Below are 20,322 nucleotides of genomic sequence, written 5' to 3' on the forward strand. Positions count from 1 at the left end.
CGGTACCCCCTCTATTTTGGTACTTTACTAATATAGTTACTATACTTTTTCTTTTAAAACAAAGAAGAATTATCATATTCTCCTGCTACTTCTTTTCTGTTGTAGGTGGAGCATTTGTTCTCACTATTTTAGGCATTGAAAACAATATTGCATTCTATTTTAATAATATATACCATATAAATACTATTCTTGGAGAGCATCTTGAGTCTAAATAGCAATTTCATAAAGTTCACAAACCACAAAAGCTTGTGACCATGCAGAATATTTGATTGAGTTTAATTTTAGGTTTCCATTTTAGGTTGAATATCGATTGCATAAAATAGATTGAAAATAAGATTAGGTTTATGTTTTTTTTTAGACAAAAAAGTGCAAGTATTATATTAAGTGAAGGCATAAGGGGCTGCCACCCATATACAAAAATTTACAAGTAATCAGTGAGGATATCTACAATGGCTCTAAAATCCTCTGAGCTATAAATGTCATGTCCCAAGGAACCAAAATAATGTAGCCATTTGTCTCTAACCTTGGCAAGAATTTCTTCTTTGCCCTCAAAAACCCTATTATGTCTCTCTTTCCAAATGACACACATGATAGACAAGGGTATGAGGCGAGGCATGCCCTTATCCTTACAAATCCCCTCCCAAGCTAAAAGCTCATTTCTCACCGACCCAGCCATAACCCAATTAAGACCCAAAAGGTTGTACACAATATTCTAGAGACCCTAGGTGAAGGAGCACCATAGCATGATGTGGTTGCTGGATTCGGCATCTTCTTTACACAGGAAGCATATCTATTAGCCAAGATTTTTCCTCTTTTCATCAAGTTATCTATGGTCAAAATACATTCCTTAATCGCTTCCCAAGCAAAGAAAGAAATCCGGGTAGGTGCTTTAGACTTTCACACCATTCTTATCGGGAAAGCAAATTGTCCAAACTCCTTAAAACCCATCAGGTGACAATAAAAAGAGCTAACTGAGAATTTCCCATTTTTCTTTAGATCCCAAAGGAACTGGTCAGGGCTATCATTGAGGCAAACAGTAGCGAGAAGCTGAAGAAGCTCAGTGTATTTGTTGATTTCCCAGTCCTGAAGGTTCCTTGAAATGTTCACTAACCATGTATTGTTGTTGAAAGCATCAGTAACAAACATATGCTCGTTTTGGACTAAATATTTGAGGGAACTTGAGCTCAAAACTAACATTGCCACAACAAACATCGCGCCAGAAGTAAGTTTTGTTGCCTCTGCCAACCTTCCATTTAGTATTTTCAGTGAAAGTTTCTTGCATTTGCATAATACTCTTCGAAAAACCCATACCATGTTTTCTGTTTCCCAGTTTTTGATAGAAGGACCAATTCTATTCCTCATTTGGCCTCAATTATCTTCAACCATAAACTATTTTCCTCTTCCCAAAATCTCCAAACCCATTTGCCCAGCAAGGATCTATTCAGCTCATTTAGTGATCTCAAACCAAGTCCCCAGTGTCTCGTTGGACATTTAACGTCCTCCCACTTAACCAGATGGTATTTCTTGCTTTCCTAATTTTCCCTCCAAAGAAATCTGCATTGGATGGTCTCCAGTCTCTTTGCAACCTTGTAAGGGATGGTGAGTAATAACAAATAGTAGATAGGGAGGGTGGAAAGAGTGTTTTTATCAGCGTCAATCGACCCCCTTTAGAGAGGAATTTCATTTTCCGGCCAGCTAATCTATTCTCAAAAAGTTTGATGATAGGCTCCCAAGTACTTCCATCCTTGTATTTGGCACCTAAAGGGAGACCGAGATATTTAATTAGTAATTGAGCAGCAGTGCACCCCAAAACCTGAGCAAAGGACTTCCAATCGCTACCATCACCTATCCTCACGAGTTCAGATTTGTGCAAATTTATTTTGAGACCCGATACAGCTTGGAAATAGAGTATGACAGATCTCAGATGGAGTAGCATGGAGGTTTCTGGCTGGCAAAATATTAGGTTGTCGTCCACAAAGAAAATGTGATGTAATTCAGTTTGTGAACTTCTGCCACCAATGTTAATATTTCTAAGCAGATTCAGCTCTTTTGCTTGCTCCAGCAGTCTACTCAAGGCCTCCATGGTAATTATGAACAAAATGGGAGACAACGGATCCTCTTGCCTCAGGCCCCTGAAAGCCGTGAAGAATGAGGATGACCCCCCATTAACGATGACTGTGAAACTGGCTGAAGACATACATCATCTGATCCACCTCCTCCATTTCTGAGCAAAACCCATCCTATTAAAGATATAATCAAAAAAGTCCCAATAAAAATGGTGAAAGACCTTTTCTATGTCTAGTTTGCAAAGAATACCTTCTCTCTTGTTGTTTATCATGTCATCAATAACTTCATTGGCTATTAAAATTGCATCCGTAATATGCCTCCCATCAATGAAAGCATGTTGACAGTCACTAATGATCAAGGTTAAGACTTTAAATAGGCGTTTAGCAAGTACCTTTGAGATCATCTTATAATACAACCAACCAGACTTGTAGACCTAAAGTATTTAATGCTTTTGGCCCCTTCTTTCTTCAGAATTTAAAAAAAAAAAATGTGGAGTTGAGTGCCTTAACAAAAGAGCCAGATTTGTGAAATTCATTAAACATTTCAAGCATATCTTCCTTCGTCACCAGCCAGAATTCTTACATGAATCTCATGTTAAAGTCAGCTGGCCTTGGGGCTTTATCTCCATTACACTCACGAAGGCAGCTAACAATTTCATTCTCCGAAAAAACCGCTTCCAACTGAAAGTTGGCCTCCTCATCCAGTCTTTTGAAGTGGAGGTCATCTAAATTCGGTCTTCTTGGGAATTCTTCCTTATATAGGTTTTAAAAGAAACTTTTGGCAGCTTCTCTCATCTTCTTATTACCAGAAATGCTCACAGAATCCACTAGCGGATCTTCCACATAGTTACAACGTCTTCTGTGATTGGCAAGACAGTGGAAATATCCCATGTTCTTATCGCCATCTTTAAGCCACTTTTCTCTAGCTTTTTGCTTCCATGATGCAACCTCCATGTTGAGCTTGCTAGCCAGATCAAGTCTCACGGCATTCCTTTTCTCAAAGTTCTCTGGTGACAGACCCAACTCCACTCTAGGGCATCTAGAACTTCCAGATCATGCATTAGATCATTGATGTTGCCTTGTTCTTTCATCCCAATCTCCCGGGTCCAAGTTTTCACCTTCAGCTTTTAACAATTTCAATTTTTCGGCAGTTCTGTAGCTAGCCATGCCTTCGATGAGAGTAGAATCTCCAGATTAGATTTATGTTTAATAATATAATCATATAAATAACATTCTTGCAGAGAATCTCAAATCAAAGTAGAATTTTTATTAAGTTCATAAGTCACAAAAGCTTGTAATCTTGTAGAATATTATTGATTTTAATTTTCTCCACGCGTTCATATTGATCAAAAGTCTTGTATAAAGCATATAAATCATTGTTTCTAACTGATCCAGCTATTCAATAGAATGTAACTAAAAGAACTTTGTTCAGGTTTTAAATCTATCTTATATTCGTCTAACACTAAACACACTTTGTTCAATATCAACTTGCAAAAATGAACAAAGAACAAAAACCCGAGCCAACTAACCTCAAAAAGTGAAAGAGTTCGCTAAAAACCTCAAGAATCATGCGGTAAAACACATTTTGTCCAATATCCAGCTTAGTGGCTGGAGGCGGCAAAGCGCACAGCAGCTGGAGGAGCGGCTAGAAGGCTGGTTTGGTGGCTGACTACAAAGGCTGGTGACTGCATTGATGGTAAGGCTAGCCCTACTTAAGGTTTTGTATTTTTCTTACTTTGAAGATGAAAGTTAATTAAAGTTTGTAAAAGATATGGGATATTTTTTAATAAAACTCTGATAACATGTGGAAAAATGAGTGTGTTTATTATTGAGTATTAGGATATACTTACTCTTAGGAACAATAAAAATAAGATTCAATTAGTCACATATGCAAGTATTTTAATAATATACCTTTTACCATAATTAAACATAATATACACTTTAGGACAAAATATAAATAGGGTAAAATATAAATATGATAATAATTTTGAATGAAATTGGTATTCTAATTTTAATAATTCTGCACTCGGTTCAAGTTAGGTATTTTTATCACCTTCTCGTAATAGGTGGGAATATAATCTATCATTTTGTAATTAGAGATACAGGAGGATCTAATTCAACTATATATTAAAGATGCAAATTATAACTAAATTCTACTTACTAAATAACTAAAATTTAGTAATAAAATAGAAACAAAATAGTCTTGAACCAAACAACGCAAAAGAAGTAAAAGTTAAACGTTGAGAAAATTAATACATCTCCATTACTTACACCATCACAACAATAAATGCGGATGACCAAAAATCAACACAAAAAAACATGATGTTAAAATTTTGTTTACAATGAGGTTACAACAAAATTTTATAAATGAATCCTTCTAGACCATATCTAGCTTGGTAATTGGCCAAATGTTGAAATTATTAAAGAAACAATTAGCACCCTCTAAAGCTCTCTATGGAAAATGAAAAAGATTACTTTCACTTGATACAAGATGTGACCTAGCACTAACAACTCACAACTTGTATGAATGCAAGAAAATCAAAGGTCGTGAAAGCTAATTTAAGAACAACTAAATTTTAATGAACCAATAGACGCAAATGTGTCATATAAAACCCAAGTTGAGGGAAGACATGAACACCTTGCACTATCAAGACGAACTTGATAACCAACAAAAGAACCATCTGAACCAGGAGGGGGTTCACAGCGTTCCTCAGCAACTCTTTCAGCAACAGAAATAGCCTACAATCCAATAAAACAACCAGGAAACTAAAGTTAATACATAGTAGAAAAGCTGGTACTATTCTACGTTGTTTAGTTTATGCCACCAAACTACTCAAAATATTATGTCATATAAACTGATTTCAAGATTATTCTGCATGAATAACAAAAATGTAGCCACTCATAAAATAATACCTACATACTTACCGCTATACGCCTTGGCTGTGTGCAAATGATGTTACAATATCCACCATTTCCTGATTCAATCATATCATCCAATATAAATTGTGGGACCTAAACACAAGACCATTGAGAAAGCTATAAGTGCACCTGGAATAGGAAAACTTAGATAACAAAGAAAGAGAATGAGGGATACAAATCGTTTGCATCAAGAAATTAGAAATGAATATCAACCTGAGTAGTCTTTCCGGAACCCGTATCCCCACAAACAACTAGAACGTCATTCTCCTTCAAACTTTGCAATATGTCATACTTCGACCCAGCAATAGGAAGAGAAGCCCTAATTTTGAAGATATCCTAAAAGAAGAAAAATCTAAGGTCATGAAGATGACAAACAGTGGTAAGTTAAATGGAAGATTTTAAGTCAAAAAAAAAAAATTGCTACTATTTTAACTATCTAGTATTCTGAATTCTCTAGGATATTTATGATATATAGCCAGACTAATTTAATTAGGATCAAAAAGTTCTGATATCATCTTTAGTTGCAGTTTCTAACTTGACTCCAATTGGCGCCTGTACAACTTGAATAACTTTCTTAATAAATATTATTTGGAGAAGAAAAGAGAGAAGTACATCAATGGAGGTAAGATATACTCCTAAACAAAGGAATGAATAAAAGTTAAAAGTTAAAAGAAAAACAAAAATCAATACAACATCACAACAGCCAAATCTCTGCAAAATAACCAAAAGATATTTCTATCAAATCCATGCACCTTAGCTCAAAGAGAGGCCAAAGTGTTATTGAATTCCAAAGAAGTAGAAGAAGCAAAGAATTTTTTATAAAGAGCCTTATGTCTCCCTCAAACCACAACACCGACAACCCAACAGCCAAACGAAAGAGGGTTTTCAGTTTTTGCCATACTTACTTCTCAGCTAAGCAAATGATCTCTCAGAGCATGTTTCAGGTAAATTAATAACAAAAACTTTGGGTTCACCTTTCTATGTCTCACATACAAGAACATCTGCAAGAAAGTGATAGAAAATGATGGCAATCACAAACTCTAGGAATATTGGCCATAACTCCAAAATCACTCACATTCCATTTGTATCATAAGTTCTCTCATTAAGGCATATATGTTTCTCTTTTAATTTTACAATAATTCTTTAATTATATATAGTTTCTTCCATGCATAAATTACTAGTCTATATGCGTGCAAAGATTCAGAAGTTACTAGTATATATATTTCTCCCTCTATTTCTCTTTCACCTTCCTTTTCAGCCCGAGTAGCGCCCATGATTACTACACATTCCCCAAAATCAACCTTCGCTCACATACACAATTGCATCACTTGATAGTCTAAATAAGGCCTCAAACTAATTGAATCAGATCATATTTCAGTTGACCCTCTTGCTCTCTATGGTGCGACTGCAATCGAACCATCTCGAGTTGGTTCGGTGCAGCGGTGCCTCAAGAATAAAGGTAAAGGAGTTATGGAGGCGAACACTAGATAATCTGGGGTTTGGTAAAAATAAAAATACTTCTTTACAAATAAGTCCAAAAAGGTTGGATGGAATTAATTACCCTGCTCAGTCAAGATCTTTTTACACTTCATCCAAGCTTGGAGGTTGCAATGCTACAGGAAATAAGCTCATATTACTTTATACGGATAATATGCTCAACCAATGGAAATCAAGAAATTGGTTTGTCATGTCTTGACTTATCAATTCGATACAACAACAAATCCGTTCCCAAGTGACGCGCTTTCTTGCAGTAGTTACACGATAGGCTATCATGATTGTCAAATTTTTGCTTCACCAGGTTTCCATTGTCTAAGGCTAGTGTTCTATCAGTTGCATTCTTGTTGTCGATACCCACCATAGCTAACCTATCCAGGTTATCATGTTAAAGTTTTAGGCCTCTTCTACTTTTCTCGCCTCGAATCAATGCCACCACCTCATTAAAACATGGAACTTCAGGCTCACCAAGTATCTGAGTTCTTACTTGGTTAAGTTCTTGATTAAGTCTAACAACAAATTCATAGTTGTCTTGTTCGATCAATTCCTTGAGAACAGTGGCATCATCAGGACATTTAGTTCACATCACCTTATATTGACCAAACAGGGATTCCAATTGATTCATACTCTGTAGCTGTTCTATTTCCTTATTTCACAGCCATCATCTTTTCCTTAATCTCGTGTACTCGGTTTCTCTAGCTTTAGAGTAGGTTTGAAGAAATGTGTCCCAAATACCCTTGACACTAGGCAAGAACATACATGTGTCACTAATCTCAAGTGTCATAGCCATATCATAATGATGGAATGTTCTTTATCCTATGCTTCAAATTGAGGATGTCCTGTTTTTTTTCTTGTGCCTGTGAAATGATTGACCTTTCCCTTTCTTTCATCACTGTACAAAAGTTGAGAGCATTTACGATAGTTCTTTCCATCCAGTCATGCTGCCTGGATATTTTCTAATTCTTCGAGCTATTGGACCGAAAATTCTCTTCCAATTAGGCTGAATTGTAGATTCTGTAATTTCCAACATCTTATAGGCTTTTTTTATGAATGAGAAAAATTACCAGTGACGAAAGCAGATCTTTTGTGAACCAAAATCTGGAATGCAGCAAAGCAGAAGGCAGTAGAGCAGACTGTGCAAGGGGCAGAACTCCCGAAAGAGCATAACAGAGAAGGTGCACAGGAACAGAACAAAACATGACAAATCAGGTGTGCAGAAACAGAGCCGAAATAGAACAACAGCCGGAGTGGGAACAAGCGGAAACAAAGCACCATCTGGAGCACAAGGAGAGGCAAAATATAGAATCGGCTGGAGCAGAAACAGAGGTCAAACAGAGGTCAAACAGAGGTCAAACAGAGGTCAAACAGAGGTCAAACAGAGGTCAAACAGAGGTCAAACAGAGGTCAAACAGAGCACCAGATTCTGAAACAGAACTTGCAAAAATAAAGCAACGGCGGCTGAAACAGAGCTTTGCTAAAACAGAGGTGTAGTTAGGTGTTTTCTGACTATGAAGGCCAGCTGGGCAGCAGCGGGATAGCTGCAGAATTTCAGCTATGAAGGCTGCTTAAGTATTTAGTTTTTTTTTTTCCTTTTAATTTTGGCAATAAAGACCAATTTAGGGTTTGAAAAAATTAGAATATATTTAATAAAGCTCTAGTATCATATAGAGGAAAATATATCTTTTCTTATCGAATAATTACATGAGGTTACACATATACCTATTGTCACCATAGCTACATTAAAGGAAACCTAATTATTTTGTGATCGTAATAGACACCTAATTAAATAGGCCCAATTTTAGGGATACACCTTGTTACAGAAAAAGAAAAAATATATGTATATCAAATTATATACTTTTCCCACAATTACACTAATGAAAAAATAAACAGCAGTATTCTAAAGATATACCATGTGACTTCCAGAGATCAACTAATTGACACCTTCATTAAAGATCTCGACATTTAACAATTCCAAAGATTGATTAGCAAGATGGTTATGTGGGACCTTTATGCACCATTTTGACATCAAACAATTCAAAAAAATTGATTAGCAAGATGGTTATATCATAATTCTAGGAATATTTTTTATTTTTTTATTGTGAAGAAGATATTATTGAGAACAAAAAGAAGGAATACAACCAAGGAGGAAGAGATACCTCCACGTCAAAAAGAAGAGAAAAAGAAAAGAACTCGAGTATTTTTAACAAGAAGAATACTTTGGATGCTGAGTTGTGGGAGTGGATGACTTTTTCGGCTTCCTTATGGGCCAAAGGGCATGGTTTCTTGCCTGATATCAGCATCACCTATTTCTTCAGGATATTTTCATACACAACTTGTAGCTTTTACATTAAATATTTGTTCTGTTTTCGACTTCTTATTTTCCTAGCTGAATTCTAGGAAGATTTGTCATAATTTGAAAACATTTCCATAACTCCAGAACCATTCACTTTCCACTTGTATCATCAAAATCTCTCTCATTAAAATTAAAACATTCCTCTTTTAATTCTGTAATAATTCTGTAACCATATTTAGCACCTTCCATGTATAAGTTACAAGTATATATAGGTGTAAGGTTTATCAGAAATACATAACGAAAAAACCTTTCTTCCTCAATTTCTCTCTCCTTCACATTAGTTTTTAACAAAAAGCTATGCCGTCAAAACATAATTTTCTATCTAGCATAAAGGAAGATAACCAGTTCAAAAAAAGCAAGGCTAGTTATCTTCTTCTTCTAATATATATCTTCTTCTATCAAAAAAAAATTACAATCTGCCACAACTTAAATGTTAATCAGCAGAATCATCAAGCAACTATGTGAAAGATAAGCATTCCAATGCATGACCATTCATGAATGGAGGAATAAATAAACAAAACCTATTATTATGGACACATTTGTACGACATAAATATGAAAGGCAAAACAGCGACTAAAGAGAAGATTGAAGTTCAATTAAATATAGAATCCTAATTAATATTAAATTCTTAAATAGTTGGAACTCTAATTAGTTTTAGATATCTAAATAGTTATAAATTCTAATTAGTATTAAATTTCTAAATAATATAAAATTTTTTATTAGTATTAGATTTTTAAATAATATAAGATTTTTAATATTTTAGTAGAATATTCTTAATTAGATTTAGATTTCTAATTAAATTAGGATTTCTAAATAAGAATTGTAATTTCTATATAAAGGAGTACGCAAGATAAGTCAATATTATTTTAAAACTACGATATTTGAATTCTCTCTAACGAGATCCAAAGTAACAACTCTTTTTAATGAGTTGCAATCTATTTTCACAAAATAAATCACTTCAGAAATCACAGCAAAGAGAATAAACAGATTCTGGAACCGGATATCTCATAGAACTGTCCAATGACAAGATCCTGATTTTGGGACATAATAAATTGGTATCAGAATCTAACACAATGGGCGACTCTACAACAAAAAAAGATCTATAATTGATGAAACCCTGACCGCAAATCAGGCACGGATTGCAGAGATTGAAAGACGATTAGGCAGCCAGTCGCAGGAATTATCCTCGTAACTCAAAAAGATACTGGCCAGCTCTAATCGTGACAGATGAACAAAATCATAAAGAACTGCAAGCAGCAACCACCCCTAGGAACAGCCACCTCAAGTGCTTCATACCAGAAGTCAGTTGCGGAATGCTAACAACCCTCCAAGTAACAAAATCGTTCCCCGCTATATCAAGTTAAACTTTCCAACATTTTGATGGCTCTGAAGATCCTCTAATATGGTTATACCGATGTGAGAAGTTTTTTGTCAACGAACACACATCGGAAGGGGATAAGGTGAGATTGGTTGCCTTCCATATGATTGGAGGTGCACAATTGTGATTCCACTAGTTAGAATCTGAACAATCTACACTTAACTGTACTGAATTCAAAAACTATTATTATCTGAGATTTGGGTCGTTAGTTGGAAATAACCTGTTAGGAGAACTGAAAAATTTGAAACAGACTAAGATCGGTTGCAGACCACCAAAGACAGTTTCAAGAAAAATTGGCAAGAGCAAACAAATTCGTTTGGGTTAATTAGCATGTAAGTTTGTTCACAGCATGACTGATTGATTCTCTCCATTTAGAGGTCAAGACGCAATCATCCACCACTATTATGCACACAATGAGTGACCAAAGATTTTGAAAGAAAACAACAGTTGTGCATTATGACTGAACACAATTATAGTGACACTGCTCAATCCATGAACAAGCCTAACAATATAGTTCAGAAAACACTAGTTCTGCAGGACAGCAACATTACGACACAATCTAATAATGCTTCCTCTTCAATTGTAAAAAAACTAACAAGAGCATAGATGGCAGAAAAGAGGCTGAAGGGGTTGTATTATAACTGCGATGAGCCGTTTATTTTGGATCATCAATCTGGCTATTATGTCTCGAGATTGAATGCAACACAGAACAATAAAAAAAGACCAACGAGTCAGATATATCCACATTTCAAACTTGAGTACAACCTTGAAGACCAGGATGGGAGTAATGTTATGGGCGCATTTGTACAGCATAAATATAGAAGATAAAACAATGACCAAATAGAATGTTGAAGTTCAATTAAACATGAAATCTTAATTAGCATTAAATTCCTAAATAGTTAAAATTCTAATTAGTATTAAATTCCTAAATAATATATCATTTTCCATTAGCATTGAAATCCTAAATACTATAGAATTTCTAATATTTTAGTAGAGTTTTTCTAAATAAATTTATATTCATAATTAAATTAAAAGTACTAAATAAAAATTGTAACCTCTATACAAAGGATTATGTTTACTATTAATAAAGATAAGTCAGAATATTATTTTAAAACTACGAGATTGGAGCTCTCTCTAACGAGAACCAAGATAGCAGCTCCTTTTGATGAGTTGTAATCTATTTTCACAAAATAAATCATCCAAGGAATCGCAGTAAGGAGAATAAGCAAATTTTGCAACCGAAAATCCCAGATAACTGTCCAATGACAAGATCCTGGTATCCAGAACATAACATCCATAAAGTGGACAAGTACGTGAAATGATTTTTGCAACAGGTATCATCAATGTAATAAGAAATAATTTGAAATGAGAACTCAAAGAGGAAACCAAACCTTGTATTTCGCCCTTTTTTTCTTATTCTCTTGTTCACGTCTCAAGAAATTACATTCTGCTTCAATATTATAGTTTCCACCTGCAATATAAAATGAGCAAAAACCAAATAACAGCATAAAAACCACACCTCTAATATAACCTGTTCAATATCTTCTTGCATAGTCTCTTTTATTTCCAATTCAATTAGTTTTCCTTTTTGACAAAAAAATACATGTACGAAAAGAAATAGAAGTTACAAGAGAGACGGGTAGGATAAGCTATCCTCCAAAAACAAAAAAAAAAACAAAAAAAAAACCATGGGCTTTAGCCGAGAGAGCAAAGGGAACTATAAACATCACTCCCCAGTTTCCATTTTATTACAGAAAGCCGTTTTCTAATTACAGAAAGCAGTTTTCCCCCTTTTTAACAATTCAGGAAGCAGTGCAATCAACCAAAGATGTATCGAAAGCATACTTTTAGCTATGTGATCAGCACTATTTGAACTTTCACGAGCTTCAACATGAGGTCTCTGTGATGTTTCAGGAAGTAAACTGCTAGTGACACCGGCAGAAATGGTTGAACATGTGCCATCCATATTCAGTAATCTATCCACAAAGGCACTCTTCCGATCTTCTTCAACTTCTTCTGATTTTGTTGAAAATTCCTCTATTAACAGTTAAATATTTAGCACCAGTCACAGTCCATGATATCTTAAAGAATAACTTCTTTTTGTCAGCGTGAATATCATTGTAACTGAAGTTGGTAATAAACTAGTAAGTATTTGAAGAGGGCTTAGTGACTGAATCCTTCGAATTCATTAATCATGCACATAAGACAAACTTTCAAAGGGATGTTCTGATTTTCTTTGGTTAAGAAACCAGGATATCTGATGCACAAAGGATTACCTTCTTTCCACTGCAGTACAAGTGATGCATAAGGCTCCATAATTGCTAGATGAATCGGAAGTTCAGGAAATAGGCGATGGAGAGCAAATGATGCAACAGCGTTCTGCGCATCCTGTTATAAAAGAATGTCGTAGTTTATGTACTTTAATTCAATCAAATTGAAAGAAAGTCAGGCATTTTCAGATTTATATTGTCTTATCAGATCTATTTATCTCCCCGAAAATATATATACTTCCTGATTAAATTGAAATTGAAACAAAGCCAGATATAGTCCAGTTACACTATCCAAACGGATCCATTCATCTACCTTTTTGGTTGAAAAGAAAAAGGGTTGGAATGAGTAACTAACTTTTTTTATAGATAAATTGGAAGGAGTAACTAACATAGTCAGCCCTAGGAAGACTGGACAATATGAGTTATTACTCACTGCAGAATGTTTGATTGAGATATAGGTATTGTTCCAAAAGTGAATCTGTCACTGCAATCCACCAAAATGCAAACAAGATATAAGCAGAAGGCACAACCTCCAATGTCATAGTATCACTATGGAGAGCAGCAAAGACGCAGCAGTCTCAAAAAGATTTGTTGAGAAAGACACTGCATACAAATTTATGGCAAAACTAAATCAAGAATATGATCAGCTAAGAATTCAGATTCTGGGAAAGGAAGATATCTCATCCCTGAATGAGGTGATATTCTTAATTAGTACAGAGGAAAAGTTATGCTTCAATCGAGCACAATTGATGGCTTTACAATGGTAACTAAAGGTTCCAAACCACGACAACTGGAAAGGGAATCAAATCACAGTAAGACCTCAGCAACCAGCAGAAGGAGCAGGCAAGTCTCTGGTATACCTTCTGCAAAAAAAAAAAAAGCACACCATAGAAAAGTATTGGAAGCTTCATGGAAAGTCTACTACCTCCAGTAAGGATTGAAGATACAAGAAGAATCAAGTGCAGGCACATATAGCTCAGGAGGAGAAGAATATATGACCTACTGAAGTGATCCTAGATATGCATGGAGGAGAGTCCCACCCAAGAAAGAAATTCTCCCTCATGATAGTTTTTCCTCCGCTCTTCTTCTCTTCATGCAAACCATCTTTCAAGAATCCTAGTTAGCTTATCTCTTCCTAAATCCCATCTTGAATGAGTGTTTGCATCCAATTCAACAAGTAGAAACTCAGAAGGACAAGTTTTCCACAAGACCACTTCTCTCCTAGATTTTCTCCTTGAAAACTGATTCCCTCCTTGATTTTCTCCTCATGGCCGATTGTCCTTGATTTTCTCAAAGAAAATGAGTTCTTTTCTACATCAACTTGGTTGCATCCTAAGTCATCTTTCAAAACTAAAAATTAGTAAAATAATGGAGTCCAAATCCAAGGAGAATTCTCCAAGATTAAACCTACCACAACTCAAGAGAGAAGAGTTTTAATTTCTTTGTAATTAAGAGTTTATTAATTATTTTTTTATTAAAAATCCTAGATAGAATTTGAGATATGTATCCTAGATTTTAGAAGTTTGATTTCGATTGTAATTCTCTAAATTTTTGCTTATAAAAAGGCCGAGTCATCAGTTGTAATTCATTCAATTCAGATTCAATAAAATTTCTGTTAATTTTGCTTTAACTTGCAGCAATTGTGAGTGTTTTTTGAGAGATTTTTTCGACCATTTTGTTGAGTGAAAAACTAGTTCTACTTATCGAAGTATTTCTGTGGTGTTTTATCAATTCTTATTATTTTTTCCAATTACTTTAGTTCTCAATCAAAGATTAATTGTTAGTTAAGTAAAGAGAGTTTGCTTAGTAATTAAATTTTAGCACTAAATTGTATGTTAGAGTTTTTTATCATATTGGTTGAACCTGTATTCTGCATCACCAACGATTTCAAGGCAAAAATTCAGTGATCACCGATCCAACTTGATAAACTTGAAAAATCTAAAGGCACAGGTCAGTCGGATCCGATTTTTGATTGACGAATGCCCATGCCACTTTCCAATTCCAAATGAATCAAGTATTTGAAGCACATCTGAAGAAGTTTGTATTGATATTTTTGGATGACATCCTTGTCTATACTCTTGAAAAAAAAAAGAGCATTTTCAGCATCTCAAGACAGTATTGGAATTATTGAGACAATACAAATTGTTTGCCAAAGAACTCAAGTGTTGTTTCGCCCAATCTGAACTAGAATGCCTGCGTCATCTCATTTCCCAACAAGGAGTCAGAATTGGCCTAAAGAAAATAGAAGTTATGATAACTTGACTTCTACAGACCCAACTAAAAGATCCAAGGGGATTCCTGAGTCTCACAGGCTATTACAAAAAATTCATCAAAAGTTACGGATTTATCAATAAACACGTTATTGATACGCTAAAAAAGAGAGGACTCCAACAAATTGAGGCAGCCAAGCAAGCTTTTGAAACTCTGAAACAAAAGATGTCCAGCATGCAAGCTCTAAGGTTACCGGATTTCTCTAAACCGTTCATTCTCAAGACAGATGCCTGTAAAATTGGAATTGGAGCAGTACTAATGCAAGAGCAGCAACCAATCGCTTACATCATAAAAGGATTGAGTCAAAAAAATCAGGTCTTATCTATTTTTAAAAAGGAACCATTTGTCATCATTTACACTTTTAAAAAATGGTGACATTACCTTGAGGGAAGCCCTTTCATCATTAAGACAGATCAACAAAGTATCAAACATCTCTTGAACCAAAAAGTCACCGCCATATTACAACAAACAGGGATAACCAAATTAATGGGATTGAGCTATGCAATCCAATATTAAAAGGGTCTTAAAAGCAAGGTAGCAGATGCCTCATCCAGAAGAGAACTCAACTGCAAATTCGATCATGTAGTCAATTTATTAGCATTACCACCAATGTCCCTTCCTGGTTGGATGAAGTTTCAAATAACTACAGGAATGACGAGTATATGCAGAAATTGCTGTAGGAATTCTTGATCAGTCCTGACAGCAAACTAGGTTATACAATGCAAACTGGAATCATCAGGCATAAAGGAAGACTAATCATAGGCTCTTCCAGAGGATTAAAACAAAAATTAATCCAAGAATGTCATAATACTCCAACAGCATTCAGGAATTTGGGGAACATACAAACGGCTTAAATAACATTTCTCTAGACCTGGAATGAAAGATGTGATTAAGTGGATTCAGCAGTGTGAAGTTTGTCAAACGTGCAAAGTGGAACGAATACCCACTCCAGGATTGCTATAACTCCTTCGCTTAACTGACTAAGTATGTTAAATACCCATAGATTTTATCGAGCAATTACTCAGGTCAAACAATAAAGATATCATCATGGTGGTTATAGACCGATTGGCTAAATATGCTCATTTTTTGACATTGAAACACCCTTTCACCGCTGTTAAGATTGCTCAAATTTTAATAGATCAGACTATCAAACTACATGGGTGCCCTCAGATAATTTTTTCCAACAGAGACAAAATTTTCACCAGCCTATTTTTTTTTTTAATTAATGAGATTGATAGGAACGACTCTCTACTATAGTTCCTCCTATTATCCTCAAACTAATGGTCAAACTGAAAGATTCAATCAATGTTTGGAAGGGTATCTTCAGTGTATGGCAACCCATCGTAACGTCAACTCTTCAGCTAAATGGGTTGAACTAGCAAAATGGTGGTATAACACTACTTAACATTCAAGCAAAAGGCGTCTTTTCAAGCTCTTAATGGGTTTCCACCCCCTCATTTCATGAATACTGTAAACATAGATACTCCCTCCGCCGACCTCGAAACTTTCTTGGAAGAAAGGCAACAAATGAGTAAAGCCCTAAAACAAGAATAGCTTGCCTCCAAAAATCGTATGAAATAGCATATGGGTGGCCAGGATATTAAGGGTAAAAAGGAAAATTACAAACAAAAAAGAATGGCAAAATAGTCTTCTAGGTATTGTAAAGGATTAAGGAAGAAAAATACTGAATTTATTCAAATGGGAGTAGGGATATATATACATGTAAATGGAATCATATATGGTAACCAATATAAATTACTTATTAATTTTCTTCCTAATTATACTAATATATTTGAAAAAATAATCATACTATTATGTACAAAGAATATTCTATAATATTCTAATACTCCCTCTTTAGCTAGAGTATAAATATTAATCATGTCCGGCTTATTTCGAAAATACTCAATTTGTGTTCCATTCAGAGGTTTTACGAACATATCACTGAGTTGTTCTTCTGTCTTCACATAACCAGTAGATATCCTAAATCTTCCCTTAAATGAAGTGACAATCAATCTTGATATATTTGACTCTCTCAAATACACAAGATTTGATGCAATATGAAGGCAGTCTGATTGTTGCATCAGACTTTCGTAGGAGATGTGGGCTTCAAACCTACTTCATATAAAATATGATGTATCCATAAGACTTTACATGTAGACTGGGTCATAATTCTATATTCGGACTCTTCGCTTGAGTGAGATACTCATGTTTGCTTCTTATTTTTCCATGATATGAGATTCCCACCAATAAAAATACAATAACCCGTAGTAAACCTTCTATCAATCTTAGATCCAGCCCAATCAGCATGTATAAAACATTTAATGTGCGCATGTCCATGATTTCTAAACACTATGCCGAGTCCCAGAGCACCTTTTAAGTAACACAAAATATGTTGCAAAGCCTCCAATATTTGACTATAGGTGAAGACATAAACTGACTAACAATACTAATAACGTATGCAATATCTGTACGAGTCACAATAAAGTAATTTAATTTCCCAAGTAGTCACCTGTATTTTTCTAAATCATCAAGGGGATCACCATCATCTTTTGTAAGATGTACATTTGGTACCATTGATGTATTGCATGGCTTATCACCCAGCTTTCCTGTTTCTGCAAGTACACTAAATACATACTTTCTCTGAGATAACAGAATCTCTTCCTTACTCCTTATTACTTCAACCCCTAAAAAGAATTTTAGTTGTCTCAAGTCTTTGGTATTAAACTTAGTATGCAAGAATAACTTAAGGGAGGATATTACTGAATGGTCATTTCCTATAATCACAATATCATCAACATAAACAACAAGAAGTACAACATCAGTTGTTGATTGTCTACAGAAAATTGAATGATCACATTTGTTCTTCTTCAATCCTAACTCACAGATTACCTCACTAAACTTATCAAACCACGCACAAGAACTCTGCTTCAGACCATACAAAAATTTCTTCAAATGACAGACTTTTCCGTACTTCCCTTGAGTAACAAATGCAGGTGGTCCATATACACTTCTTATAAGAAATCACCATAAAAAAATGCATTTTTAATGTCCAGCCGGTGTAAGGGTCAATCTTGCAAGGCTACAATAAATATGAATAAATGGACAAAAGTAAATTTGGCCACTAAAGAGAATGTATCAAAATAGTCCACCCTATAAGTTTGAGCATATCCTTTCCTTACCAGTCAAGGTTTAAGTTTTGCCACAAAACCATTTGAATTCACTTTGACTGCAAATACTCATTTGCACTCTACAGCCTTATTTTCTTTGGGTAAATTCACCAGATCCCAAATACGATTATCATCAAGAGCATTTATCTGCTCAAGCATGGCATTATGCCAACCAGGGTGATTCAAAGCCTCATTAACTATTTTGAGAATAGAAGTTGAATCTATAAAAACAATTAAAGAACTAGACAAGTGAGACATATGGTTATATGAGATAAAATTAGCAATGGTGCACTAACGTTTACTTTTACGAAAACCAATAAAAAGATCAAGGTCTTGTGAGGCAAAATCAAATGACGACAGATCTAGTGCAGGACATGTATCATTAGTCTGTTCTCTTCTAAAATAAACATGAACAATTAGTGGTGGTACTTGAGTCAGAAGCACACGAATGCTATCATCAACTTACTCAAGTAGAGCTGGAGGCACATCATTTAGAAAAATACTATTATATATTTTCTCAATAAAGACACCTGATATAAAACTATAGACAAGCCAGACATCATCTGCCCCCTGACTTGGACAATGAGGAGACGAATAGTGTATTATTTGAAAAAACCACATCAGTTGATAACAAATATTATTGAGATCGAAAAGTAGCACCTATATCTTTTTTGGAGTCGAGAATATCCTAAGAATACACATTTCAAGGCCTTTGGGTCCAATTTTGTCAAAATAAATCATACATCTCGAACATAGCAAATGCTACCAAATGTCTTAAATTGCACTGTAAAACAAAAATTTGTTTGGAAAAAGAAGACTGTAAGGAACTTCCCCATCAAGTACTATAGATGGCATATGATTAATCAAGAAACAAGCCGTTGAAACAGCATCGGCCTAGAATTGCTTAGGACTTGCATTTAGAATATGAGGATTTGAGCTATCTCAATTAAATATCTATTCTTTCTCTCAGCGACTCCATTTTGAGATGGTGTATCAACACAAGAGGATTGGTGAAGGATCCCGTGTTGAGTCATATAGTTCTGAAATGAATTTGACATATATTCCTTACATTATCACTTCTCAATACATACACATAAATATTGAATTATATCTTGACTTCAGCACAAAAAGTACAAAACTAATACAATACTTCTGAATGATTCTTCATAGAATATATTTAAGTCATTCGAAAAAAATCATTCACAAAGGTAATGAAATAGTTAAACCCAGTTTTGGATAGAACAAGACAAGGGCCCCAAAAATCATAATGAACTAATTCACAAACAGACTCAGCTCATCTATTGACCCTTGGACCTAACGGACTATAGTGATATTTTGCAAACTGACATGACTCGCAATTTAATTAAGGTACATCGTGAAACTAAAGACATAACTTCTTCAACACAGGTAGAGAAGAATGTCCTAATTAACAATAAGCTTCAAATAAAGAGATAACGCTAAAGCAAACAACCGATCGAGGCACCCAAGTATCAAAAATGTAGAAACTATTTGATATATTTCATTTACCAATAATCTGTTTCGTCATAAGATCTTGAAGAATACAATGGTTAGGAAAAAATGTAATATAACAGTTCAAATTTTTAGTAAATTTACTCACATAAATCATATTGAAAACAAGTTTAAATAAACTTAATACAAATGACAAGATAACAGATGATATTGGTTTTGTGATCTCGGAACCCACAATGTTATAGGTTGACTTATCAGCAATGGTTACAGAAAAAAGTGTTTAATGTGGTTGAAAACTAGAAAAAATATTAAAATTATACGTCATGTGATCTATAACAGCACAATCAATCACCCTTCTATTCGATTAGGAGATAAGACATTTTTTTTCTTATTCAGTAAGAAAAGAAAATTTATTCAAAAATTCCTGATATTGAGTGAATTTAGCATACTAGTCAGCTGAAATCATAACAGTTTTCTCATAATATAAACTAGTAATTGTAGCAACAATATTAGCGGTTTGTGTCCACCAATTGCGATTCTGTAATTTATTATAATACCGATTATATGCCCTTATTTATGGCAGTAATAGCACACAATATTATCATCCATTTCAATTCAAGAGTTACAAAAAATACCACTTAAAATTCAAAACACAATAACCAGAAATACCCGAAAAACACTGCAAATAAACTAGAAATTATGAGAAAACATAAAATTTCTTCACACACAGAAACCAAAAGAACCACACTACCATTACCGAAGATTCTGCGGCGGCGCGTGCTGCCACCAAAGTTCATGCGCCGTCACCGGAAAATCACACGTTGCCAAAAATCACCAAAATACCTTCCTTCGACCGAAAATCAATACATAACACAAATGCACACCCAGATCCAGAATAGAGCTCACAAAATAACCTCAAATCGCATCAAAAAAC

The 20,322-nt window shown here is 34.7% G+C and overlaps 1 protein-coding gene across 5 annotated transcripts in view; it reads right to left on the reverse strand.

The window, feature by feature from the left end:
• The window catches only part of LOC110817359 (RNA helicase family protein), a 108,442-nt gene that overhangs the window by 75,143 nt on the left and 12,977 nt on the right, over positions 1-20,322 (reverse strand). For 4 of the 5 annotated variants that reach the window (XR_015817143.1, XM_088213654.1, XM_088213652.1 and 1 more), the window contains exons 8-13: positions 12,487-12,598; positions 12,056-12,247; positions 11,602-11,681; positions 5,199-5,321; positions 4,992-5,078; positions 4,705-4,805 (exon numbers count right to left, since the gene is read on the reverse strand). Coding sequence is in view for 4 of the 5 variants with exons in the window: in XM_088213654.1 (XP_088069780.1) it covers positions 4,705-4,805; positions 4,992-5,078; positions 5,199-5,321; positions 11,602-11,681; positions 12,056-12,247; positions 12,487-12,598 (695 nt within the window). In the remaining variant the exon portion in view is untranslated. The remainder of the gene's footprint in view (positions 1-4,704; positions 4,806-4,991; positions 5,079-5,198; positions 5,322-11,601; positions 11,682-12,055; positions 12,248-12,486; positions 12,599-20,322) is intronic. The other variant, XM_088213655.1, reaches the window with a different exon arrangement.

Source organism: Carica papaya, chromosome 2 (assembly GCF_054855325.1).
Source record: "Carica papaya isolate Zhongbai chromosome 2, ASM5485532v1, whole genome shotgun sequence".
Classification (NCBI taxonomy): Eukaryota; Viridiplantae; Streptophyta; class Magnoliopsida; order Brassicales; family Caricaceae; genus Carica; species Carica papaya.